Source organism: Artibeus jamaicensis, unplaced genomic scaffold (assembly GCF_021234435.1).
Source record: "Artibeus jamaicensis isolate MK-2021 breed Jamaican fruit bat unplaced genomic scaffold, CSHL_Jam_final contig_332, whole genome shotgun sequence".
Classification (NCBI taxonomy): domain Eukaryota; kingdom Metazoa; phylum Chordata; class Mammalia; order Chiroptera; family Phyllostomidae; genus Artibeus; species Artibeus jamaicensis.
In genome coordinates this window covers 4,453,952-4,480,267 of record NW_026521788.1, presented here as the reverse complement: position 1 = coordinate 4,480,267, position 26,316 = coordinate 4,453,952, and the positions used below count along the sequence as shown (strand labels likewise).

Here is a 26,316-nt window from a genome sequence, read left to right as displayed (position 1 = left end):
TAAAGATCTTCATGCTTAACACAATCCTGCCACCTCCTAGCTTTAATCCTAACTTTAAATTGTGCCTTTTGATTTTTTTCATTATACAACTAACACATATCCAGTACAGGAAAAACAGATGAGTTAAGCAAAACAAAACAAAACAAAACCAAAACAAAAAAATGACCCCACGAAACACAAAAAATAATTCACGGTCTCACTAACTAGAAATGAACACTCATTTGTTGTGTTAAAATAATTTCTTGCCGAAACATTTTTCTCATAAAATATTCCCCCTTTGCCCCCCTTCTTTCTGTTTTCTTAATCCCGACCTGCAGCACTGAACACTCTGGGTGACCATTACTCAGAGCAGTCCCTGAATTACTCAGAGCAGTCCCTGATCCTCACAGCATTTTCCTGCAGCACCCGAGCACAGTGGTGGTATTGAATGACCTCCCTTCTGCACTTCCGCCACTCTCCTCACCCCACCCAACCCTCTGCTACTTCTTAAAATGCTTTTCCACTTTGCTTTGAACTTCACAAAGAACAAAAGAGGTAACTTTTTACTTTCTTTTAAAAAATTGTTGTTCAATTATCCCAATTTGGGACCCCAAATTGTCCCAATTTTTCCCCATGCTCTCCTCTGCCCTACCCCCCAATGACCACCCCCCGACGCCCCTGCTCCCTTAGTCAGTCCCCACCCTGTTGGCCGTTATATAGGATGTGGGTCCTTTATACGTGTTCCTTGATGACCCTTCTCTTCTTTCCCCCATTACCCCTCTTTCCCCTCCCCTCTAGTCCTTGTCAGTTTGTTCCTTATTTCTATGTCTCTGGTTCTATCTTGCTCACTTGTGTGTTTTATTCATTAGGTTCCACTTATAGGTGAGATCATATGGTATTTGTCTTTCACCACCTGGCTTCTAGCTCATCTCTCGGGGCCAATTGCTTCACTGATTTTTTGGAATAATTCTAAATGAGAGTTTCAATTTCTTCAAGTGGTTTTGTCAATTCAGTCTCTGAGATGCCTCTGTATTTGTAACTGCCATGATAGATCTCGAGTGTGTGCAACTCCTGGGGAAGTGTGGAGAGCTTGTCAGACTGGAGTGATGTGTATAGGGGTTGCCACCGATTTCTGGGTCTGGCCATTCCTGCTTCATTCCTTCTACTTAGTAACCTCCTTTGCTATGAAAAGTGATTCATCACTGATGCAGATAATTAATGAATGTCCATTTGTTCTCTCAGTTTCTCATCATCTAAGACAAGCTGCAAACTCTCATGTAGCCCTGTTTCTAAGTGTTTCAAAAGGAGAAAATGCAAAGATTCTAGTGTAGGAGGATTTCCGGTCTCTAATTATTTGTACATTTCAGGTCCCCACCCTTGCAAGAAACTACACTCACCAGGAACACCATTGCTGTTCTCGGACATTCAGTTCCCAGATTGGTCAGAGGGAAACTCTGCTTCCTCCCAAACTGCAGAGCAGGGCTGGGACCTTCTGCCCTCATGCCAGCCAGAACCGCAGCCTTGGTGATCCTGCCACAGTTTTCCCAGACTAGAGGCCTTGGGACTGACTTCTGCCAGACCACCCCCACCCCCTGTCCCTCCCAGCACCTACATCCAACATGCATTTGCTTTGAAGGTTTGTTGTATACTCACACTTAGGCTTCTTGCCAACCACTGTCTAAAAACAAATTGAGTTGTTTGCATGCCTACATGTAGGAAAAGTAATTAGGAAACTAACTGTGAATCTGAAACAGAGCCCATATTTGGGCTAGAAATGCCAGATCCTCCCATAACCGCTCCTAATTATGGATTATTGAACAAGTTAATCTACTCTGTGTTCAGCTTTCTCAACTATAAAGTAAGGCACTTAGAATTCTCATGCATAGTAGCTTATTGTAACTACCATGAAGCGATTGATACATATCAATGGACTTTGTAAAAGGCCAGACAATGTCATGAGAGAATAGGTAAACAACTCTGTAAGGATTGGTGCTCCTGGCATTTATTTCTGTGAATGATTCAAGAGAGATAGAAGCACATTTTCTGACTTGCAGAAAATATTAAAATCCTGCAGATAATGAAAAACTCATTAAATCCATTAAAATAAACCTATCTGGAAGTTGAATAGATGTTTATGGCCCCTTTCTGCTTTGACATTTCAAGATTCCATGTGATTGCAGCGTCTATGGTTATGGTTGGCCATTTGACTCCACTACAGTGTCCAGCGTTAAAATGTTAATTATCTGTGTGGTTCCAGAGACATTAATGTTCAGCTATCTTGATAGCAAGCTTGATGTTTCTGCTGAGGACCTCAGGTACTTCTCCCCTTTGGCCAAGCCAAGTTCCTCTGCGTGTGAGCTGCCCAGAAATTCCTTCCTGGACATCCACCCACACAGCTCGCAACCTGTGCTTCCATTACATCACTGCCTAAATGTCCTCTTGTTCGGTGGCCTTCCCAGACCACTCCTTCTAAAACAGCATTGCCCCACCCCTTGAACTCTCCAGGACATCACGTTTGCTGTATGCTTTCAAATAGCACGACTCCTCTCTGACAGAATGTGTATTTCTTCCCCTACGGGATACATAATTTTATGTGTCAGCATGACTGGACCATGGTACCCAGATTTTCAATCAAACATTATTTTGGATGTTTTTTTGAAGGTATTTTTTACAGAAATTAACATTTAAATAGATATTCTTGAGTAAAGCAGTTCACGCTCCATAGTATGGGTGGGCCTCATCCAGTTAGTTAAAGGCTTTCACAGGACAACTGAGGAAGGATTTCTGCCTCCAGAAGGATTGCTTTCTCTGAACCCCGCCTGCTGGCCCACCCCACTGGATTTTGGATTACCAAGCCTCCAGGATTGCAAAAGCCAGTTCCTTAAAATCTCTCTCTCTGTCTGTCTGTCCTGTGTCTCTCTACATACACACATGAACCCTCTAGGTCCTGTTTCTCTGGAGAACACTGGCCAATACATTTCACTCACAACACACTCTATGAGAGAAGAGTCTTTATCTGTTCACTGCTCCATTCCAAGATATCACTCTACCACATAGTATGTACTCAACTAATTAATTTATGAATGGAATAGCTAATGTTTTTATCCCCATCAGTATATACAATTGAGGTTTCCCTTTTAAATCTTTATTACAATGACTATTTAAAATTATTTTTATACCTCATGTTTTATCCCATTTGGTTATCATATACCTTAGTTTATTCACATTTCAGAGCTTTGATTTAACCTATTTTCTGGCTTTTTCAAAAGCTTTTCTGATAGAAATGTTTCGAACATTCAGATCATTTAGTTCGTTGTGGGTTTCCGGCCCTGGCACAGCCCAAGTTCCCCAGTGTCTGCCTGGAAAGTTTGGGTTAAATCTTTGCATACTGCAATCTCAAGCTCATGCAAAAAAATATTTTAGAATACAAGCTGCACAAAGCACTGCTTAGATCGTATCAGGTAGCAGTCACGACATGTTCTTCAGACCCATCTTTCTTTTTTATTCTTGACATAATTTTTTGATGCTGAACTAAATTAAAAAATATTTCCAGCATTTTGACTCTGTGGAGCAGGTGTGAGCAAATAGGAGAGGGGACTGGTAGCTGCGCTTCACGGTCTGGACTTTGGCAGCTCTTCCCTGCTCCGCTCCAGGTTTCACGTGTCTCAAATTCTGAATGTATCTTGGACAGTAGATTTTGATTTCCAATCAAAACCTTCGAAAGCTAAACAAAATGAATTGGAAAGTACATTTCTTTTAGGCAGCCCCCAGAAAGCTGAGTATATGCACAGTTTTTCAGAAATAGCACTAATGCCACACTGCACAAAAATGTGCTAGTCCCCTGAGCACTTGATCGTTTTAAGTCAGGGACTGTGAGCCTGCTCATGCTGTCGTCTTGTTAATAGTAGGTGAATTAGCACCCTCTGGCCAGAGGACACACACACTCCCACACTGTTGGGTATCAAGTCTGAGTGCCTTTGACTTGTCCATTTCAGCGAGCTCAAAACCTATAAACCTTTTGGAGTTTAAATCTATGCCATTTTCTCCAGTTTCTAAAGAGAAACGAGAATTGAAAGAGAAGTGATATCTCACCGTTAACTCCCTCTTTACAGCAACTGAGGTGGCTGACCACAGAAGAGAATTGTTCCTACTGCTCCTACTCAGTTCTATTGCTTAGAGTCACTTTCCCTATAACTGTTGTAAACAGGACTTACAGACCTCGTCTAGCTACAGAATGGCTTTTACGTGATTTGAGAGTGTTCCTGTGCTGGCAATGCCCACAGTGTTAAATGGACAGTATATTTAATTTCAGGCTGTCGAATAGAACAGTAAGGTAGTGATAAAAAAAGGTTCTTAAAAATTGGAATGATTTTTATTTGAAAGTCCTTACCATTTTAGCAATTAAACATTTGGTATGCTTTCAATCACATTATTATTTTCTACAGTGACCAATTTAATTATTATTCATTAGCTATATATTTTCTGATCTAGAAGAAGGACTAACATTGTTAGAATGATAGGATGACCTGTAGAGAAAGTAAAAAGTAGGGAATTATGATCCTGAAAAGATAAATAGATGCTAATAAAGTTTTTTGTTCAAAGCTGCATGAAAAGATCATAGATTCAAATGTGTTTAATGAGTCATGCAAATGTAATGTGTAAAACATTCCCAAGTCATGCCCATGTACAAATCTGCTTTTGGAAACCTAACATTCATTTTTGGTTACAATTCATGTTTTTAGTCCCAGAACCTGGCACATAGTAGGTGCTCAAGAAATGTCAGTTGGATTCAAGAGTTAGCGGTTTGAGAGGGAAGCCAGCATATTCCGGCATAACTCCACAGATCTGTGTCTTAGTACCAGTTGTTCTCTACATGGAGTTGTTCGCATACAGAAAGTAAGCTATGTTCTGCAGAAAGCTCACCTGCCTCTTGGGTGCAGGGGTAACAACACTGTAATACGAATTAGGAGACTTAGAAAAGTCCCAGCCCTCTGACTTTTGCTAATGAGCGACCCCAAAGGAGTCAGTTATTTCCTTGATATTTTGGTGGCATTTTCCATCTTGAAAGACTGGATTTTAGTAATGCATTTTGAAATACCTTCATCTCAGGAAGAAAGTGGTCAGCCACATCTTCATCTCTCCTTCTTTGTAAGCCCCATGGTATCCTGTAACCTGAAGGGAGTACAGGCATTGATAACACAGGGCGAAGGGCTAAAATGGAAGAGGTGGGGACCTCTGTGGTAGGGACTTACATGTGTGGAACATTTAGTTCTCTTGATTCAGAAGATGTCAGTATTATTACCATAAAGTATGAAAACATATATATGCAATTAAAACTATAAAAAATCGCCTTGAGAAAAAATCCTCAAAACTAATAGATTTTTTGGTACTTAGCAATATAATTTTCATATTCCATGTAAGATAAGAGATTATTTGAATTTATGTTTGGAGAGATAAACAAATGAATGCTAAGAAACCTGAGAAAAGAATCAACTGGAAATCACTCTCAGTGCTTCCAAACGTTTTTAGGAGCTGGTTTTTCTAAGGAACTCTAGTCTGTAACTGAGATGAATTTGACACAAATGTCACTTAGACTTCTGTGCATGTGTCTTCAGAAGAAGGGAATAAAACACAGATTAAAATTGGTTTTCTATTAAGTGAAGTTCATTTTTTTTCTGAATAAAAGTAAAGAAAATTGTGTTGCCTTCATTGCATGATTTGGTAACCAGGAAGCATGAACTAAAACTGTTGATTCTATGGCTATGTATAGAAGAAGGGAGAAGCAGAACATGCTATAAACTAAGTACCAGGTTTGGAAGAAATGGTCACTTTTATCTTCACAACAACCCTTTACTTTTCAAGACAGGAAGTATGGATGAGGACATTGAGGCTAGTATGGATGAGGACATTGAGGACAGTGAAGTTATTTATATAACTCGCCTAAAGCAACACTGTTGTTGGCAGAGCTGGCAATCAAACAGCATCCTTTTTGAAATTTCCTGTTTCTCCCCACCCTACTATGATGCCCCTCAGTGGAACTTTATGATAATAATAACGATAATAATTAATAATAATAGTGCTTACTGGGCACCTGTGTATTAATGAGCCAGAAATTGTGCTAAGACCTTTAAGTGCATTATTCCATTCAATTAACAAACTCATGAAGAGGAGATTATTTCTACTTTACAGACTAAAAAAAAAAAAAAAGAAGAAGAAGAATGTAAGTGACTTTACCCGCAGTCACCAGGGCTCCTACCACTCATGATGCTGATTCTAGGGTAGCTTAGAGAACCCGAGATCTGGACTGTCATTCAATGGATCTGCTCCTTTTTTGGAGGCGACTGGGTAGGAGGGTGGAGCCTCAGTACTGATTCTGCCTGGGTACCATGGCAAATGCAGTCCTTTGGGGCAGTGTGTCCTTGCTTACCAAGTTGCTTAATTCAGAACTCAGTCAAATTTTCTCCATGCTTTTCTTTTGCAGATACTTACCTTTGGGCTGTTGGAATCAAGTCAGAATGTTACTAAAAGGGAGGCTGGGTGCCCAGCAGGCCAACAGCGTCAGGACAGATTCTGCTGTCGGCCATGTCTTCCTGGTATGTTACATGTACATCCGGCAGTCAGAGTGAGAACCGGGGTGGAAAATACTGTATGGTAATAATGAAAAATATTTTAACAGTGTTTGGCTCTCCTGCATGATAGCATTCCTGAGAAAATAGAAAACAGCTATGAAATTATTTTCTTGAGACCAGTTCAATTCATCTTTATCACACTTGTCTGACGAGGGTATAAATAAATATACTTTACAAGTGATATGTATGTCTGAAATGAGAAGATTTATCTATCTAGTTTCATTTTCCATTAACAAAAGGAGACTCATTTGTGCATATTAAGGCTGGTCATATCAGAAATGATTAGAATATATCCTAATTGTGGCTCTGTGAAAGCAAGTATCTCAGTACTTCTCAATTAGAAGACACTGAAGCCTGCAAAATACATTTGCATTTTGCAGCTTAATAACTAGCTGAGCTGGAGAAGCAACAGACAAAAACCAACGGTTTTTTAAAATCAGTATTTTGAAATGCAAACCAGTTTCAGATCGGAAATCCTCTAAACATCAGCAAAATGGAAGCTAAACGAAATGCAACTGCATAAGCTTTTTTCAACATGGAGTCAATTGACTACTATTTCATACAGATATGAATCTCTTCTTGCTGCTCGGTGAAGTGAGACAGGAAAGTAAAGGAAAACAATACACGGATTTATGTGCCAGGCTACTGCAACTATAAAGGACTGTAGCAGGAGGCCACGGTTGGCTGGCCTCCCCGGATTTCGGCATTTGGGCTGCTGTACCGGCGTGGATCCTGTTTATAAGAAGATTCTACCGTGCTTCCTTGGCCTCCTGTCCAGGTTTTAGTAACCCTTATGGAAGCTCTCTCTTATAATCTAATCCTTTTATACTTAAGCCCATTTACTCTTCTGCAACTAGGAATAAAAAATGTAGAATCTAGCCCTCTGGTGTACTCGGCATTCAGGGATGCATGACAACTTTATATTTCTCTCCTTCCCTTCCCCTCTAAAGATAAATAAATATTTTTAAAAAATGTAGAATCTAATGAATAAACTGAACTAACAAGGAAAATGGAGACAGACTCATAGATGGAGAGCAGGATGACAGCTGGACAAGATGGAGCAGAAAAGGAAAAAGCACTCTAGGACATAAACAACAGTGTGGTGATTGCTGGAGGGGGGACGGTGTATAAGGGGACTAAATGGTGATGGGAAAAAATACAAGAAGAAAGAGAGAGAGAGGCTTCTTGAATTTTTATAACTTGCTAAACACAATCAATTTGTCCTGTGAATTCAAATCTTTCATGTTTTTTAAACCTAAAATGCTAATTAAAACAAAGATAATATGCTTTACATTTCAAACTGTTTAGGATTTTTGTCCATTTGCTTTTTTTGTGTTTTGCTTTGTTTCACATTCATTTAAGGAGTGCTCTCAGCCCCGGTGAGTTTGCTTGTGAGTCAAGAACTCTTATATACCACCAGCTCTTTTTCAGAAAGAAATTTGGATATGTGTATGGACCAAAAACGTGAAAAAATTTTACCTACTGATAGACTACTTGATTAACAAGAAAATGTGTTGTCAAAATAGAGGAAAATATTGAACATGTGACATTTCCATATGGTACCCAATGATGTGCAACCAAGTAAATTTTGGAGTATTCGAAGGCTGGAATACTATGTTCGATCACAGTTTTTGTTTTCTGATGTATTTCTAATATAATTCTCAATGGGCACAGACCCCCTGAAGGGACTGCTAACCAATCTGCTGGCTGAATTAACTAATTCTCTCTGCGCCATCTCCGAAACATCCTGGGTGGCCCCCAAAACCTGCTGAGCACGTCTCCCACTTCTGTTCCATTTCAGGCCTTATCCGTGTTCAGACTGCTTCCAGATCTGTTTATGCTTATCAGTGTTGTGATACGAATATATTATAATTAAATATTATATAACCAATGGTATATGAATACAAAGAAACACAGATTGTGTGTCTGTGAAAACTAGTTCAAATGCTTTGGAGAACTTCAGTAAAGTTGATAAAATGAGTTGATGAATTAAGTGGGGGCAAAATCAATGGAAAAATCACAAAAACCTTGAAAGCCTTTCATGTAGATCATTGCTGCCTTTAAATTTTATTCCCATCAATAAAGAAAGGAAGGGAGGGAAAAGGGAAGAGGGAGGGTGGGAGAGAGGGAGGAAAGGAAGGAGAGAGAGAGGAAGACAGAAAGAAGGAAAGAAAGAAAAGTAGCTCATCAAAGAGGACAATTCATTTAGAAACCAGGATCGTACCACTGGCAGGCAAATAAAATTGTGCTTTGGCTTGGTTTTCTTTTAAGTATTGCCATGATGTCACAAAGCCCCGATGCACGATGTTTGAATTAGGTTCCAAGTTTCCATGGTTTGCCTATTTTTTTCTATTGATGGATATTGTCTTTGTTTACTAAAATATCGTATGAGTCTAAATTAATTTGATTATGTAGTAAGTATCAGCATTTTGTTTTATCAAAAACAAGGCTCTGAGGTTGTTGAGAAATGGTGTATCTAGGAACGACAGCATAAAGTATTCTTGCTGCCCCTGTGAGAAGAGCAGATTAGACTTGGTTCATTCTTCTTAGTTATGCTGTTAGTAATTGGAGTTAGCAGCCATGCTTTTCTCTTTGATTCCCCTTTTTATTTTCTATCTCTTTCTTCCTCATTCTCTGTTTTTGTGCCCTAATCTAGTTTTCCCCACAGCACTTATCACCACTTGATTGTCATGTATTTATTCGTGTGTACCCTCTTCTACCAGGAGAATATGAAATCCTGGAGGACTGAGGCTTTGTGTATTTCCTGTAGTACCTTCAGCTTCCAGGAAGTGCCTGGAACACAATAGGCCTTTAGTAAACAGCTGTTAAATAAATAAAATTTCCAAGAGGGGGCATTGTTGAATACTGCTCACTAATAACACTATAATGACTTGTTTTATTTTTGAAGTAAATGAAAGCAGATATGAATATTATTTGAAATTGTGTGCATTATGATAATGAATCTGATGATAGAGTTGCATATGTTCCTGCCTGCCCATTGCAACATACTCTGACCCTTACCGGCAAAGGAATAGAAAGAAAGGGGATAAAGAAAGGACTGTGAGCCTTTGCGAGGTAGGCCCTTTGCAGTTCTGGTAGCAAGAGAGGGATTATTATCTCCATCAAATGCATGAAGAAGTGTAGGCTCAGAGAGAGTAAGCGCTTTGTTAGAGATCACAAGGCTACTAAAGATCGGGCTGAGGTCCTTAGAACCTCCAGTGCCCTATTCCCTGCACCGCGCTGTCCCTCACCATAATCTGTGGACTTTGGAAAATAAAATGAGGAGCCAGAGCAAGGTGAATGCTTTAGGTCATGGCCAGTGGCAACCACCATGAATACATACCCATCAACCTCTCCTCTCTCCACCAAAAAGTAAGGCATTTCCCCCCCAGTGCATTTGGTCACTCCAGCCTCTTTTGCCCCGTCCCATTTTCCTATTGTCATTGTCCTGTTTCTGTGTGCATCTTCCTTCAGCCACTCTTTCAGCTGTTGTCTTTGGAGACTTGCTGTCCCTGGCATGATTTTTACAATGACCATCTCCTCCATTGTCTTCATACATTAGCCGACTTCCCCTGTGTTAACATAGTTCTATTGCCATCTTTACATATTCCCCATGCTGTGGCTTACAAGCTTGCTCCATTCTATTTTTGGCAGGTGAACGGAAACAGAGTGACTGCAAGGCTGATGGGGACAAGCTAGTCTGCGAGCCCTGCCCAGAAGGGCAGGAGTACACAGACAGTACACATTATTCTAACAAGTGCAGACGATGCAAAATTTGTGATGAAGAACAAGGTAAGTGTCTTAAAAAGCTATGGAAAGAGACCAATTGTAGTACCCCATGTAGAATCATTTGTAATACAATTGGAAATGGGAACCTACTCTGGTGCTATGTTGGCATAGAGGGAGGGGCAGGATGGAGCTGACTGGGAGGAAGCAGGACCAGGACTGAGCGAACCACTGGTCTAGACACTTAGGAGCGAGGCCTAGGCAATTCTCCCGCACGTGGCAGACTGACTACATATGAATGCTGCGAACAAAGTTCCTTATTTCCCATCAAAACTGCAGAAACCTTTCTTTTATGCCTTGACTTACATTTATTTAATGGCTCTTGTTTATGGCCAGAAAGAGCTCAGAAACCTTCAAATCCAAGGACAGAGGATCCCGAGAAGTGGGTGAGATGCTTCACCTTCTTTGGGGATCGGGTTGTCCTGGTCATTCCACTTGGGGCCCTGAATTTTCATGAATATCCCAAGGTATTTTGAGGGCCCCTGATTAAAATGTGACAGAAGTACTCCCAGTTCTGGTTGACATTAAGGAATCTCTGAGGATATGTTTCTCTTGTCTCTACTCAAGCTCTAAAGCAATATTTCTCAACCTTGGCTGCACATTAGAATCACGTAGGAGCTACGAAAAATGCCAATGTTTAGGTTCCACCTTAGACCAATTAAATCAGAATCTCTAAGCAAGAGCATTGGTCTTGGTCTGCTTGAGTAGGTCCTGGGTGGGACCCAACAATCTTCATTTCTAACAAGATACCAGGTGGTGCTGATGCTGTTGGTCCATAAGTCACGCCTGAGTAACCCGGCTTAAGGCTCAAAGAACATGGGAGCTATCTAAGCAAAAGTGGGGCTGTCTTGGTTGCTGGATTGTCTATCCACTTAAAACTCTGCTAAATGACTTAAACCATTTCAACCTGGGGTTGCCTGTTGTGCATTTAAACACCAGTTGCATTAGTAAAGGCACGGTGGTGCGACTGCTCCTGTAAGTGGCAGGTCGCAGAAGTCTATGCAGCTCCTGCCCGTTATGTTCATAGTCAATTTATAACTAGCTGCTGTGATTAATAGTCTGCAAATCGGTTTTCTAGGCTTAGAAGTGGAAATAAACTGTACCAAGACCCAGAATACCAAGTGCAGATGCAAATCAAACTTTTTTTGTAACACTCCTCCATGTGAACACTGTGACCCTTGCAACACGTAAGTTTTCATCTTTTTCTGAGAAAACACTAGATATACCTTGAGAGATAATGCCTTGCTAGCGGGAAGCAATGTGGGCTGAGAATCAAGAATTTAGGATCTAGGCTTGCTTTACCTCCAAACAGCTAGATACCCATCTGTTCATTCAGACATCCAGCCTCCAAACAGGTATTGAACCCTTCCTGTGTGCTTGACAACTGCTGGCTGCTTAAGCTATCAGTATGAGTAAGACTCATTGCTGGCATCCAAGCTCTCAGGCTAGGAGCAGAGAGAACCAAAAGAGGTGTGGTTATTGAGTCAAGGCCATGTGGCAAGCATCAGGAGCACATAGGGTGTCAGGAGTTATATAGAACCTTTCAGCTCTGCTTGGGGAGATGCGTCAAAGATATGACACATGGCTTGAGTTTTGAAGGAAGGTGTGCCTGGCTCCAAAGGACACCTCAGGCAGGGAAACAGCAGCTACAAAGAGACAGAGGAAGCTCTGGAGAACCGGGTACCTGTCTGGGACGCGGGAAAGAGAGCAAAGGAGCCAGGGCCAGATCATGAAGGGCCTTGTCTTTCATGCTGAAGAGCTTGGTTTTGATCCAAAGTTAGAAAACCTGATTTGTGGGCCTCACTCTTCTGATTAACTGAGTGAGTTTGGGCACATCACTGAACCTCTCTGAGGTTCCAGTTTCCTCACTCATTAGGACACAAATAATGGTCACTTGTCTTATTGGTCTCATTTCTGTGAAGATCAATTTGCATAATATATTATAGAGAGGGGAGGGAATTTCAGGGGGAAAGGGGAGGAGTTTATGAGAACAAAGGACACATGGACAAAAACAAGGCCGGGGGGGAACAGGAGGGAGGTGGGGAGGGCTGGGGGGTGGGCTGGGATGGGAGGAAAAGGCAGAAAACTGTACTTAAACAACAATTAAAATAGAAATAAAAAATAAATAAAAACAGCTTTTGCTTTGTTAAGACATTGTTTTGCAGACATCTTAATTATATAAGTATACTTAAGATTACATCAGTGTGCCTCTCCTTCAACTTGTAATTCATCTTAGGAAACATTCAGGAGTTCACCTATTAGACTTGAAAAGTAGGGACTTCATGCCTGATGTCTGTTATTTACTGGAAAAAATGCAAGGCATGTGCACTTAACCTAGCCTCTCCTTTCTAGTGCCAAGTGTCTGAGACAGCCTTCATGATGACAGAAAAATAAGTAGAGATTGTGGGTAGGAATTAATATAAGTCCAGTAATAACAAGAATATTAGTTATTTCACAATCTTGATTTAATTTTCTTCTCGCCATAACCCCTTCCAGCAGGTAATATTATCTCCATGTTATGGGTGAGCAAACAGGTTGGTTACCTGACCTGTCAAGCTCACCTGGTTAGATAGTGTGTGGGGGCCAAGCTTCAGTTCAGACAATCTGACTGCCAGTGTTTGAATGACTGAAGAAAACCCACTGGAACCTCTTGAGTATCCTACTTACCACTTGGTGTTAAAGCAAGAAACCTATGTGGGCCAGCTGAGTGGGCCCCCTGGGTAACCTCGTGGGCATTGATTATTGTCTGGCCATTTTATTCTATGACCCTTCTTTGAAATTGCTTTTGCAGTTTGTGATTGCCTCCTGGTATTTTAAGAGCACTGTTTATTGCCAATTTTAAGTTAGGGTCTATTTCAGCCTTTTTCTTATTTGTCAATTCTTTCTTACCTTCCTTTAACTCGGGCATTTTAAAACATAGTCTTTTTTTCTTCATCCGAACATCCAAATTATGTTATAAATTTTTACCAGCTTTAGAGGCTGTTCTAGAAATATTTGAGGGAATGTGTTTGATGGAGATGTGAAAATGATTGTAATGGCCCCTTATTTATGGTGTGTCATTGAAAATGATCAAGGACTCAGTCCGCCAGGCTTTTAAAATTTCTCCTATATTTTTCTAGGTGTAAATATGGAGTCAGTGAGAAATGCACACGAACCAGCAACACCAGATGTCAAGAAGGTTATTATTATGAGTATATTCTCCTTTCTCCTGTTCCCATAGTAAAATATGAAGAAAACCCTTTGGATTCTTTGAGAGAACCCTGTTTAATCTTACAGACTGCTTGTTTTCATCTAAAATGTCCAATGTTCCAATCTACAGGACCCAGATCCCACTTACTGTGGTGTTTACTCCTCCTGGTGATTCCAGTATCTGCAGGAATTTATTGTTGTAAGTTCTCACTTTGTTCACATTGCACCTTGAAATAACTTGGGAAGTACTTGCTCAGAGAATTCTTCTGTCTCCTACCTATAATAAAGCTTCTACCAGGGAGGTAGCTAGCTCTGTTACATTTTTAATTCCTGACACTGAATGCACCCGTGAGAGCTGATATGAATAGACTGCGTTATCCCTCAGCTACGCTTCTGAGCAGCCATTTGGGGGCACTGAGTGGGTATTCCCATCGTCCCTATGTTTGCACCCAGGCAGCAGCCAGGGTGTCCAAGAATCACCAGTAACCCTTCACGGTTCGCCGGGATTGCGTTAAGAGAACATGAGATGCAGGGCGCTCCTGGGAAAGGCATTGCAGGGGACACTTGATATTTTCGTTCCTCTCAGTGCTTCCTCAGCCTTGTTCAAATTCCATGATTTGTTTATACTTTCTCCACCATAATTTAAAATACTGTGCAATAAATTTTAGGCAAGTAAAGTTAGCCAATAAGCCAAAATTGGATGTAATCATAATTCCTCCAGAAAAATCTCTATAAATCGTTCATAACACACGGGGCGGTGCAGTTTCAGTCACTCGGAAGCATTCTGTTTTCTCTTCTCTGTTTCTTTAGCTCAGCTGAAGGGAAAGAGTGGCCTTTAGAGGCTGTTCAGCCACAAACACGTGCTCTATTGTCTAAACACCGTAGCCGTGCTCACAGACCTGCAGATCCCCTTCTTCCAGCTCCTAGTGACTCCAGGACACGTATTCATTGAGTGTGTACTCTTGAGTTATTTGTGAATGCATGTCTTTGAATTTCCGGGCATGAAATGCCACTGCATGGCCAGTAGATGTCACCTTCCCTGTCCACTGCTTCTATGCCTGCTGTAGCCATGACATCCAGGTGGAGTTGGCTAGAGGTAATGGTGATGTCATACAATACATGACATCAATGGTGGAGTCAAAAGCCAGCTTCAGGCTAGGCCAGTGGGAGGTAACCGGACGTCTCAATTAAGATGGAACTTTTCTCTAGGACACTTGACCTGGTGGGGTGGGATTGTCCGACATCCGGACAGTGCTGTCTCTTGGGGATGTTTGGTCACTTGAAGCCTCAGTGAACTTCTCCCTCACACTTCTCTAGGGTAAGAGGGGTGCTTCCAAGGCTGAATTGGAATTTGATGGAAATTTCTTTAATCTTTTAGTGGTGAAAAGACAGCGCCGGAATAGAAATGGTCGCCATGAATCCGTACCTCCAAATCCTGTAAGTGTGGAAATGTGTATCAGCCCTCTTAGAAACACAGAGACAGTAGTCATTCAACTTTTTATTTGTTACTTTTTAAAAATAAGCACTAATTGTGTTTGTGTGCACACGGATCAGGGGCATCAAAGGTGATGAAGGTGTGATGCCCAGTTTAGGAGCCCGCTGCACGCAGCCTGAGAGTGAGCAAAGGCCTTCAGTGGGAGAGTGCTCATGCTGGTTGGTGAGGGGTGTGGCCAAGCACCTCTTCCACGCTGGTGTTCTCTCTGAAGAGAGACTGCAGAGACATCCTTTCCCAGGGCATGAGTTCCCTATCCAAGCCCAGGCACAGAGAGAGCTCTTAAATCCCATTGTAAAAGTACAGCTCCCCTTTCTCCAGCCACTTGCTACCCTCGATCTTGCCATATCTTTTTTTTCCAATGTGGGATCAAAGCATTTCAAATAGCCAAAGTTAAACGGGGAAGAAAAACCAGGTCACTTTAGGAATAATGAGTTTCTTATTTGGGGCTAGGGCCCAGTGGGAGTTGAGGCTCCTTAAATCTGTGTAGAACAGAACAGTTTTAATTTAAACTGTTTTCTTGTGAGAAAAATAAGAATAATTACAGTAAAGAGAGTTTTGGAATGATTGTGTTTATCATGATTGTTTTTTGCGAGTCTCTATGAAACATCAGCTCATCACACCCCACGAGTTCCCGGGGTTCCTTCGCGTTTAAAAAATAAGCCAATATTCCTTAGTTTCTAGCAATGCTGAAACCTTCCAGAATAAAAATTTGAGTGGTGAAAGAATTCTTCTTAATCACTGGGTCTAGCTAATGTTATGTATAGATCAAGCAATTGATTGTACTTCAGTATTAAGGAAGAATTGAAAGATTACATTTACACTATTCTAAGTGTATTTTTATTTTTTCTCTCCTCCTTTGTATTTTTTTCTCCCCAGGAAATGACCCCAATGAATGCAACAGGTAAGGCTTTTATCATTTTATTTCATAAAGGTGGCTTCCAAGGGAGTAGCAGGCTAATGTGAGAGTAAAATAAATGTTCCTAATTTCAGTGACATATTGCAGGGTCTGCTATTCCTTAAGCTCATAGATCTCCCTGCTAGCACCAAGGGTCTTTCAGGCAGTTTGTTTAAATTTATGACTCATATTCCTAGTTAAAGGTAAATCAGGTAGCAATAAGACAGTAAACGCCAAGGCTTAGGAAAATTTCCTTTTGAAACATTTAGGTGTCTTATAGAACTCCTTCTTAAATTGACTTAGAGGTTAGTCTGAATTGTATACACTCAGTTACTGTTGGTGTATTCCAGCTCTGTAACAATGATGATTGTACTTAGTTCCCTCTTTTGAGCTGTGGTGCAAAGATAAGATGGTCATAAACTCTTTGTCTACCTCTTAGGTTTGTAGGCCATTGAACATCAGATCCACAGGGATGTTAGAAGTGATCTTTTCTGACCTTGTGGATGAGAAAAGAAGATACAGAGATATTATGTTTCTTGCTCAGGTCATAGAGCAAATTACTGGGCATATAGGAAGAGCTGAGGTTAGAAGGCAAGGCTGTGTCTGTTTTTGTGTTTCCCTATCAGCCCTTTAGATCTACAGGACTAATCTGTAGTCTTCAGTACTTACTATAAGAGGAGAGATAATCAAGGTTTTCAGTCATGGTAATTTCATTTAAAAGAACAAATTTTCAGAGGCTATTCTCTTTCTTTCAGATGTTAACTTGAGTGACTATATTATCATCATTGCTGAAAAAATGACAATAAATCAAGTGAAAGAGTTTGTTCGGAAGAATGGTATCAATGAAGCCAAAATTGATGAAATCAAAAACAACCACCTCCAGGACACAGCTGAACAGAAGGTCCAGCTGCTCCGTAATTGGTATCAGCTTCATGGGAAAAAAGATGCATATTCCACTCTGATTAAAGGTCTCCAAAAAGCTAATCTTCATGCTCTTGTAGAGGAAATTCAAGGCATAGTCCAAAAGGACAATATTGGTCAACATGAAAATGCTAACTCCAGCAACGGAACTGAAAGCCAGAGCTTGGTCTAAAGTGAAAAACAACTAACTCTGTTCCGAGAATAACAATCAAGGGGAAGAAAAATTAGTGTTCACATATGTTTTTGATGGGAAGAGGCTTCAAATATTGCTTGACTTTTTACTGGGTATGTTTTTTCTTCACTTATTGGATGTGTACAGCCAATATATTTACGGGTCTAGAGGATCTTATGTTCCTGTCTTCAGGGGTGTTTAAAATCTAGACAGACATGGTGGAGAATAAATGCAGGGGCATGTTAAGTACGCAAGCAGGAGACAAAAGATTGGGATCATGTCTTGTATCTAATGTATGTTCTGTAGATATGGAAACAATGACTGCATGTGAAGACAAAGATCTGTCTACAGGCTGATCCTATCCATGAATCAATAGAAGCGATGACCTCTTGATGTGATATCACAATTACCAGAGACACAACTTTGCCTCTGAATTACCTCCCCAGCCCTGGGATGATGCTGGAGATTCCACTGTATGCATAAACTTTGTTTACAACTCTGAGTGTATTCAGGGAACACTGGTGTATACCTCTGAGTGTTGAATTTCAGAAAGGTTCTGCTTCGAAGATTTCTTCATAGATGATTGGCATTGCGTTGTGGGCTCTTTTAATTTTGCATTCACATGGGAGATGCAGACTTGATTATCATGCTTGAAATCTGTATGCCATTTTACTGGCATACCAATATAGTTGACTTCTTTCTTAAGCACCAAAACATTTCGATCAGGGATGTGTTCCTGGAGAGCTACCACCTCCCCATTTCTATCCTGGTCGTACATCTCAAACCCCTCTACCTCTCGAACCTGGAAGCATTATCTGTGAAACATGGAGAGCCACTGAAATCTAGTTCTGCTCTTAGAAGCTTCTAGCCTGGGTTGGAGAGACTCACCGCTCTCACAGAGGTAGTTTTTTGGCATGTCATGAACCCGTGTTCTACCACCAGAGCTGGTAAAGTAGGCTCTTATTTTGCCGTCCCCCACAAAATGATCAGTAACTCCCCATATTTCTCTTGCTACAAATGCAGCTTATGCATCAGGTTTTAGGGCGCTTTTTTATTACGTCCTGCGGCTTCTTTGACACATAAGCCCCTCTCCCCTTTTCAAGAATTCACAAACTGTGTGTTAATTTTCATAAAGACTACTTGTATTTATATTGATGTAAACTGAAGAGAGGTAAAAACTGGAATGACACTTAGAACTACCTAAAGAGTTTCCACTGATGGAAGATTTTTCCTCCTTATGTTTGGAAATGTAAAATAGATGTAAAAATATTTAATTAAAATTATGTTTTTATATTTCTGGTTATTCTTTGTTGTTGTTAGGGCCTTTGGTTTGTTTTGTTTGTTTGTTTGTTTGCATTTCCTCTTTTTGGAGTCTTCAATGCTTTCTTGGGCCTCAGGAGGCATTTTCCTTTGAAATTCCCCTTAGCAGTTCAATTCCCTTCATTACTGCCCAGAAAACTGCCCCCGAACAGCACATTAGTGTTTATTGTGTGGGGATTTATTATAGCAGGATTATATATCATGCACTGGACATGTGGGCAAGAAAGTAAATATTTCAAAAGAAATATATTCATAAGAAAGCTAAACAGGATTTTTGAGATATTCTTTCCCGCAGTCTTTCCATTATGACTGCTTGGTGGCCACTGGACTCTCTCTCTTTTTAAACATTTAATTTTAATAATATTTTATTAACCCACCACTCCCCAAAGCATTATCATTTTAACAGGTAATCCATATAAAACTGTTAATGAAGTGGTTTACATTCTTTTTCTTATACTAAAGCCTTCTAGGTCTGTTTTGTATTTTATTTACACCAAAAAGCACATTTCAGTTTGGATTGGACTCATTTAGAAGGTTCAGGAGCCGCGTGTGGCCAGCGGCTGCCACGCCCCAGATGCCTCAGGTCCTGTCTTTGTCAGGACACGTCAGCAGCCCTGACCCCGGGGTGGCTGGTTTAACCCTACTGTGGAAGCCCAGCACTTCTGCACCTGTCCAGTGACGTCTCTTCGCTCTGGTTGCTCGGACTGTCATTGCCTGTCACCTGTCTTCTATACAGTTGTTAGTTTCTCCCCTGTGAGGCCACAGGCCACCCAAGGGTAGAAATCAGGATTAACACAGAGTCGGTGCTCACGCAATCGGCATGTCTTGGGTGACTCGGTCAATGAAGGAATAAATACACGCACGAGCGGTGTGTGTTGTTTTGTGACTGTTTTGGTAGGAAAGCTAGTGGTGAGTGGCTGACCACTCACTGTATGGGGAGCCTCATCTTTTTCCTAAGAAATGAGTCATTAAATTGATCACATGTAGCCCAGGCCTTTCAAGCTGCTTCCCCTCCCTCCGCGTCATTCCCGCCCTACTTCCCACTGCTTCCTTGAGGCCCCACACTCCTGTCTCACTCCATCATCCTCAGTCCAAGTCCCGTCCTGGACTCTCTGTGCCCTGTGCTCCCCCTGCCAAAAAACACGAAGCCAAATCCCACCACATTCCACTGGTTCCCCAAGAAGCCACCACCGACTCTCTGAAAGCCTCGAGTCTCTTCTGAGGTTATCGATGACTGTCTCCAGGACCTTCCCTGGCATTTCGGCAAGTTCTCTGCACTATTTGACGTGTGTGTGTGTGTGTGTTCCCCTTATAGACACTAAGTTCCTTCAAGGCAAGAAAGGAGCAATAAAGAAGTGGTTACAAGGGTCAGCTCTGAAAACAGTACATTTGAAGCTCTGCCATTCTGAGACTTGAGACTTCCTCACCTTGGGCATGTCACTTAACCTCCCTAGGTCCCAGTTTCCTCACTTCTAGCACAGGGATAGACATTAGTAGTTGCCATGCAGTGCTGCTCTGAGGTTAAACGAGCTATCTACCTGCAGCACTTGGGGTAGTGCTAAATATAGCTTTTCTGTAATTACACTAATCCTCAGCATTTCAGAGGCACACGAGTGACACGGACAGGTCATTCATGAAGTTGGGTGCTTGAAGAGACCACACAAAGAGCTGTAGCTGTTTGGAGATATCTGCTTTAGAAATAAAAGATTCTTCAGTGAAATGGCCACCAGAGGGCAGTAAAAGACTGAGGGATGAAATGGTAACAAGGAAAAGGTTAAGGCTGCCCTCATCTCATGCTTTCCTTTCACTCTCTTCTTGATGATGCTGTGGCAACTGGAGCAAACGTGTTTGCATATTAGTCAATGCTGCTCAAGCAGATAGTAAAGAAGGTATGAGAAAGGAAGGGCCATCAGTGTAAGAAACGTTCTAGCTACTGGAATGAGGATGGCCAGAAAGTATGTCTTTTCCCGTGTGGCATCCTCCCACCGCTCGCCACACACCCGCTGTCTGAATAAAGTGTGCAGCCCAGACTAGCGACTGCAAGAATTTAGATTTGCCTAACTCTGGCACCCAAAGCTCTCATTTCAGTGGGTTCCCCGCCAAGTGCACCTCATTTAAAATCTCCCCAACGGTTCTAACAAATAGTCCAGCCCCCAGACCTAATGATTGCCTTCTCCTCTGCACCTTTTCTTGGACAACTTTTGACGTGGAATTATCTTCTCCCCATCTACAAAGGTCAAATGCCATCCCCCTTTCCAGGCTTAGCTTAAGGCCACCTCTTTTATGAAGCCTTCTCTAGTATCTCAAGTCAAAGGCATCTTTCTATACTCTAGCATTTGTGGAACCGGGGTCCCATCTGTGTACCAGGGCTCATATGCCTGCTTCCCTTTTTGTGGTGTGTGTTAAAGATGATTGCACAAAGTACCTAGCACAGTGCCTGGTTCACACACGGAATCTGCTACCATATCATAATTACCACTCTCAAAGCAGTTAATAACATGTGAAGTCCATCACCCTAAAAGCAGGAGGGTAGGAGTTATGTCTGACTCATCTTGCATGTATAAGCATTCATGAAAACTTTGCTGCACAAACAACCACAGAAATTAGTGACCTGGTCAATTCCTAGCTCATCCCTGACACAAAATACTGGGAGCAAAGGAGTCCTTGTGGTTTTGTGGCTGTGATTCTGAAACACAAGCCAGCAAGTATATTCATTGTTTCTCCTCCCTGGTGAGGAAGCCAACACGTACTCATGTATGAAATTCAGGCAACACAGAAAAGTTTACGGAAGACAGTGCAAATTCACCCCATCTCCCAGAGTAGAGGTAACCACTCTCATGAACGTCCGCAAACACACACAGAGGTAAATAAAAGTGATCACACCATATATGTGTATATTCTGCTTTTTACTCAACAATGGGTCATGGATGCTTTTCCATATACAGATCATTTCTTTTTAATATTCCTTTACAATAAAATATTATTTTAGGATGCATAGCGTTCTACCATTTTGAGGTGTCATGCTGTATTAAATTATAAATGTTATCATCTATTTTGCTAAAATATAAATGGTACATAGGAATGTGAAGACATTTAACCACTACGGCCATTAACACTTTAGTTTTTAGTGGACTTGTTTAACCCTAAACTGAAGGCCCTGTGGGGAAGTTCAGGAAGGCGATGCCTCAGAACTTGAGCGCTGCTGGGGTAGCCGGCCCAGGTCGGCACCGTGCCCAGGTGGCTGAGGAATGGGGCAGCCCTGGACAAGGACCGAAGGAGAACAGGTTGGTGCTGAAAATGCACTTTTCTAAGTAGACATATTCAGGCCAGCCATGACAGATGTTCCGGGCTTCTTTCACCCTCAACCCCCAATACAAAAAGGCTTAGCCAAGTTCAAAGCTACCAGAAGAACATTTTTTCCCCATATTATGCAGTGCTGGCCAACCAGCTACTGAGGAAGTTACAAGGAGGAGGGAAATGAAAGATGGTTAGAGAAGGAGGAACTAACTTGTTTGAGTGCTTACTATCAGCTATACTGCATACTTATGTGAAACAATATTTGACAATATTCAACATCTATTCATGACAAAGTTTTCATGAAAGTCGGAGTAGAAGAGAACTTCCTTCACTTGGCAAAAATGCCTGGGAAAAACCTATCACTAACATAATAGTTAATGGGGAAGATTAAATGTATGTAATCTGGTGACTCCTTCAATGGGCCTGTTATCCCCAGTTTATAGATGAAGGAGATCAGGGATTATAAGGTCCATAAACTCACCCAAAGTCACACAAGCAGTAAGAGCCAGAGTACTCAAAAATTATCAGGATGCTCTCAAGCAGAAATGCAATCTTTCAAGGTCTTGCTAGGACTCTGAAATTCTGTCTAACCCTGCCCCCTTCTTGAAATTTGGATTTAGATAGATAGGGTTTAAGCAGCAACTTTGAGATATTTGGCACCAAATAATCTCACAAAGATAGTTTGGGAGATATGATTTGAGGGGAGCTAGGCTGAGATTCCTAGACAAGGGTTACCCTCACACCCATCTCTGTTCATTTATGTATCCGTTCATTCATTAATTCATTCACTCATTCATTCAACAAATGCTCATCGCACATCCTCTCTGCACCAGACACTGTGCTAGGCTCTAGCCTATCAACACGCTTTCCTCCTGGAGCCTCCAGTCTAGAAGCAGACATCCATGGGACAGTGACGCAACCAGATAAATGCTAAGTCACAACTTTGACGGATGCCATCAGATAAAAAACGGTAGAGGGGTGGCAGGGTCAGAGGATTTGACCCAGTGTGTGAGGTCAGGAAAAGGACTGATGCTCTGAAGTCTAGGCTCCCACCGCGGGAGTGAGCAGGCCGAGTGGGGAGACAGGAGGAGAGGCAGCCTGGTGGAGCAGGGGAAGCGAGAAAGGCAGGGAGGCCTGGAGGGTGGGCAGCGGTCCCCGAGTGTGGCCCTACTGTGCAGCACCTCGGGAAGTTTTCCCTGGTGGCGGGGGAAGCGCATGTGGAGATTTCTGAAGCAGGACTGAGTGGTAAACGACAATTTGCACAGATGCCTCGCACAGTTTAAGTAGACTTTTGGTTACCTGGGAGGCTGAGTGTTTCCAGTCTACCTGACCAGATACTACTGGCTTTCAGGGGGTTGATGGTCCTGTGGTCTGTGTGCTGCACCTGCCCCGTGACAGCCGCTGTGACGGTTTCCGTGTGAGCTCACGAAGGTCAAGGTGCTGGGGCCGAAGGGAGGAGAAGAGTGGGGGCTCTACTCACCAACACTGAGACCGCACCTTGGTTCTGTCAGGCAGATTTTATCAACGTGACCAAAAAATCGTTTAAAGTTAAAATAAAAATTTTAAAAAATTAAGAAGACTAAGGATCTAGAGATCTAGAATACATTGGCTCCAGAAAGTATTTCACCAGGATTATTGAATGGCACTAATCTTGTGGTCCCTGACCTAGATGAGTAAATTAACTTCAGCTAGGAAAAAAATCTCAGCTGCAAAACCAAAGGCCAAAGGCTAAAGGACCAGTCAGGTGCACCAGTGGAGACTAAGGGTGACTCGATGCAAATCCATCGATGAAAGAGGCACCAAGGTGAAGCAAGAGGAATGACCCCAACGATAGGGCCAGGCTTTGCTCTCAGGTGGCCACAAGATGGCAGTGTTTCTCCTCGTACTGGCTTGGCCTTGCTTGTGTCATCACTTGTCCCCATGGATACATATCCTTGTCAAATACATTCATGTTCTGATTCTTCTAAAAAAAGATATAATTTATTTCTTTTTAGAGAGAAGGGAAGAGAGGGAGAAATGGAAGAAAAGACACATTGATGCGAGAGAGAAGCATCAATCAGTCGCTTCTTGTACTTGTCCCAACTGGAGACCGAACCTGTAACCCTGGCATGTGCCCTGACCCAGAATGAAACCAGCAGCCTTTTGCTTTGCAAGAAGACACCCAACCAATTGAGCCACACTGGTCAGGGCTTCATTCTTTTTTTTTCTAGCAAAAGAACAACACAATGTGGGGTAGGTCAAGGCCTGCATCTGGAATCACACAAATCCTAGTTCAAATTTTAACTCTGCTACACTGTTGAGCTGTATGACCTTGGATTTCACATTTCTGAGTTTTTTGTTTCCCTTCTATACAATGAAGCTACATCTCACCTGCCCCTTGTTGTAACAGCGAGGCACAAACAGAACACCTCTGCAAGTGTAATAAATTATAACGCACGACGACACTGTCCCTTAACCATTAACCTGTGTGGGAACCAACAGTGTAAATTTTTTAAATGCATGTTACCAGGTCCTTAAGATGCTTCAGTAAGTTGAGCACTGTGCCTTGGAATCCACATGTGACCAGACACCCTTAATAATGGTGATGCTGACGGGCCTTGGACCACGATTTAAGAAATTGCACTCTGCAAATACATCTCAGTGGAAGGAGAGAGGTGAAGGCACAGAAGTGATTTTTTTTAGTGTCCCTTATAGTGGAATTTATTCTCTTCTTTTCTGAATAAAAATTTAAAACATCTCCACCACGCCTGATTACCTAATGAGGAAGGACATCTGCGTTCTGGTCCTTCACATTCACAGCAAGTCTCTGGAAACAGGGTGACACTCAGACAAGCAGAGCATTTTGAGACACTTCGCCTCACTTGTTTGGGTGGTAGGACTTGGCAGACTCAACAGAATCGTCCTCAGCTTTGACTTTGTACCCTGTCAGGCTAATTTTGCTACAGAATAAGTGACCTAGTGCCTCTGGCAATCGCTGAAGCCCGGGCCTCACCCTGCTGCGAACAGGCTCTTGTGCAGGGTCAGCCCTCAGGAGTCCTCCGTCACTATGGTCACTATGGCTAGTTCCAACCACCAGCATTTTTTTTTACCAGTATTGGCATGGGTTTTACAATTTCTAAGCAAAGATTCAGCCTCCCTACTTTCCAGAGGTTGCTGCCCCCATGGACTGTTTGCCCAGAAGATAAGGCTTGTTTCAATGAGTAACTAGAGCAGCAGAGATACACAGTATGGTGCCTTGGGCTCATGGCCAGAGGAGGTGTAATAGCTTGGATGTGATGACCTCAGCACCTGGACGTGGATGTCTGCTCTCCTCCGAGGTAACAGCAGACCGGGCAGTTAGCAGGGTTTTCAGAACTGGTTGTAGAAACTTGCTTCACTTGCACGGCGCTAGGACTCCGTAATAATAGAGAAAGGAAGGTGCTCACGTGGAATTGCAGGATTATTAGTCTTTTAGCAAATATTTACCGAACAGCTGCTGTTTTTGATCCAGGCACCATTCTAGGTGTTTTTTTAAAAATTAAAATGTGAATAAAATATCCCCAAACTACCCTTATAAACCTGAGAGTCTTGCAGCAGGGAACAAACAATAAACAATAAAGGGACTTGATTGCACTCTGGAGGGAACACAAAGTGTCCACTTGTCAAATGAGCGGACACTTGAGTCAGCAAAGGAAGGGGTCTCCTTGCAGCACCCTCGACACCCTGCACGGCCAAGTCCTTCCTGTGCTGAGTGACTGCTGCCTGAGGGCACTCTCTCCCCTCCTCCGGGACGCAGCTTTGCCAATGATGGACTAGGCATCACACCTTACTCAGCACTTCACCCAGAAAAAACTTTCTTAAGAGCTTGAAATTTGGAAAGTCCCTTTCTCCTCTGCCCCTTTTTTGGTTTGAATAAAGCTGAGATTTACATACCATAAAATAACCATTTTAAAGCTACAATTCAGTGGTATTTGGTATACTTACAAGTTGCACAATCACCACCTCTAGTTCCAAAACGTTTTCATCACTCCCCAAGCCCTGAAATTCATCAGCGGTCACTTCTCACTCCCCTCCTCCTCCGGCCCCTGGAAACCACCCACCTGCTTTCTGTCTCTGTGGGTTTAACTCTTTTAGACATTTCATATAAATGGAAACCTCGTGTAATATGTGGTTTTACATGTCTGGCTTCTTTTATAAAGTGCATTTCTTAGCACTAGTAAAAATAGTCAAGTGAAGCTGCAGAGTTTAATTACTGCAGAGAATAAAATGCCATCAAAGTCTTTTCTGATTTCTTTGGCTTCCGTAGGTGATACGAGAAAAATAAAATATATAATGCTTGCTAGACTTCCATTTCTTAGGGCTGGTTTGCTTAGGATAAAGATCCAGAATAAGATGACAATAGTTATAGTTTTAATAGATTGTCTCAGAGTCCTACCTCCATTTCTGCCTTTACTCGTCAATGTGAGCCAAGTGATTGAATAGAGTTTACGGAGGTGGTTTTGCAGGCAGTGGTAGGGGGGTTGCAGGTGTGGAGAGGTTCGAAGTGGTCTTACTTTTCCATTTACAGAGTATTAGCATTCGTCCATGCAAGAACCCTCTTTGTTTTGTTTCTGTTTCTTTTTTTCTTGTTTATTTTTCAGACCCCTGGTCGCAT

General features: G+C 42.0%; 1 protein-coding gene across 4 annotated transcripts in view; it reads left to right on the top strand.

Moving 5' to 3' along the window:
• The window catches only part of FAS (Fas cell surface death receptor), a 35,418-nt gene extending 17,059 nt beyond the window's left edge, over nt 1–18,359 (top strand). For 2 of the 4 annotated variants that reach the window (XM_037156648.2, XM_053664021.1), the window contains exons 2-9: nt 6,461–6,572; nt 10,263–10,400; nt 11,473–11,581; nt 13,514–13,572; nt 13,714–13,782; nt 14,962–15,020; nt 15,955–15,979; nt 16,729–18,359. In XM_037156648.2, coding sequence (XP_037012543.2) covers nt 6,461–6,572; nt 10,263–10,400; nt 11,473–11,581; nt 13,514–13,572; nt 13,714–13,782; nt 14,962–15,020; nt 15,955–15,979; nt 16,729–17,066 — 909 coding nt within the window. In that variant the 3' untranslated portion in view covers nt 17,067–18,359. The remainder of the gene's footprint in view (nt 1–6,460; nt 6,573–10,262; nt 10,401–11,472; nt 11,582–13,513; nt 13,573–13,713; nt 13,783–14,961; nt 15,021–15,954; nt 15,980–16,728) is intronic. The other 2 variants (XR_008391355.1, XM_053664020.1) reach the window with 2 other exon arrangements.
• The last annotated feature ends 7,957 nt before the right edge of the window (nt 18,360–26,316 follow it).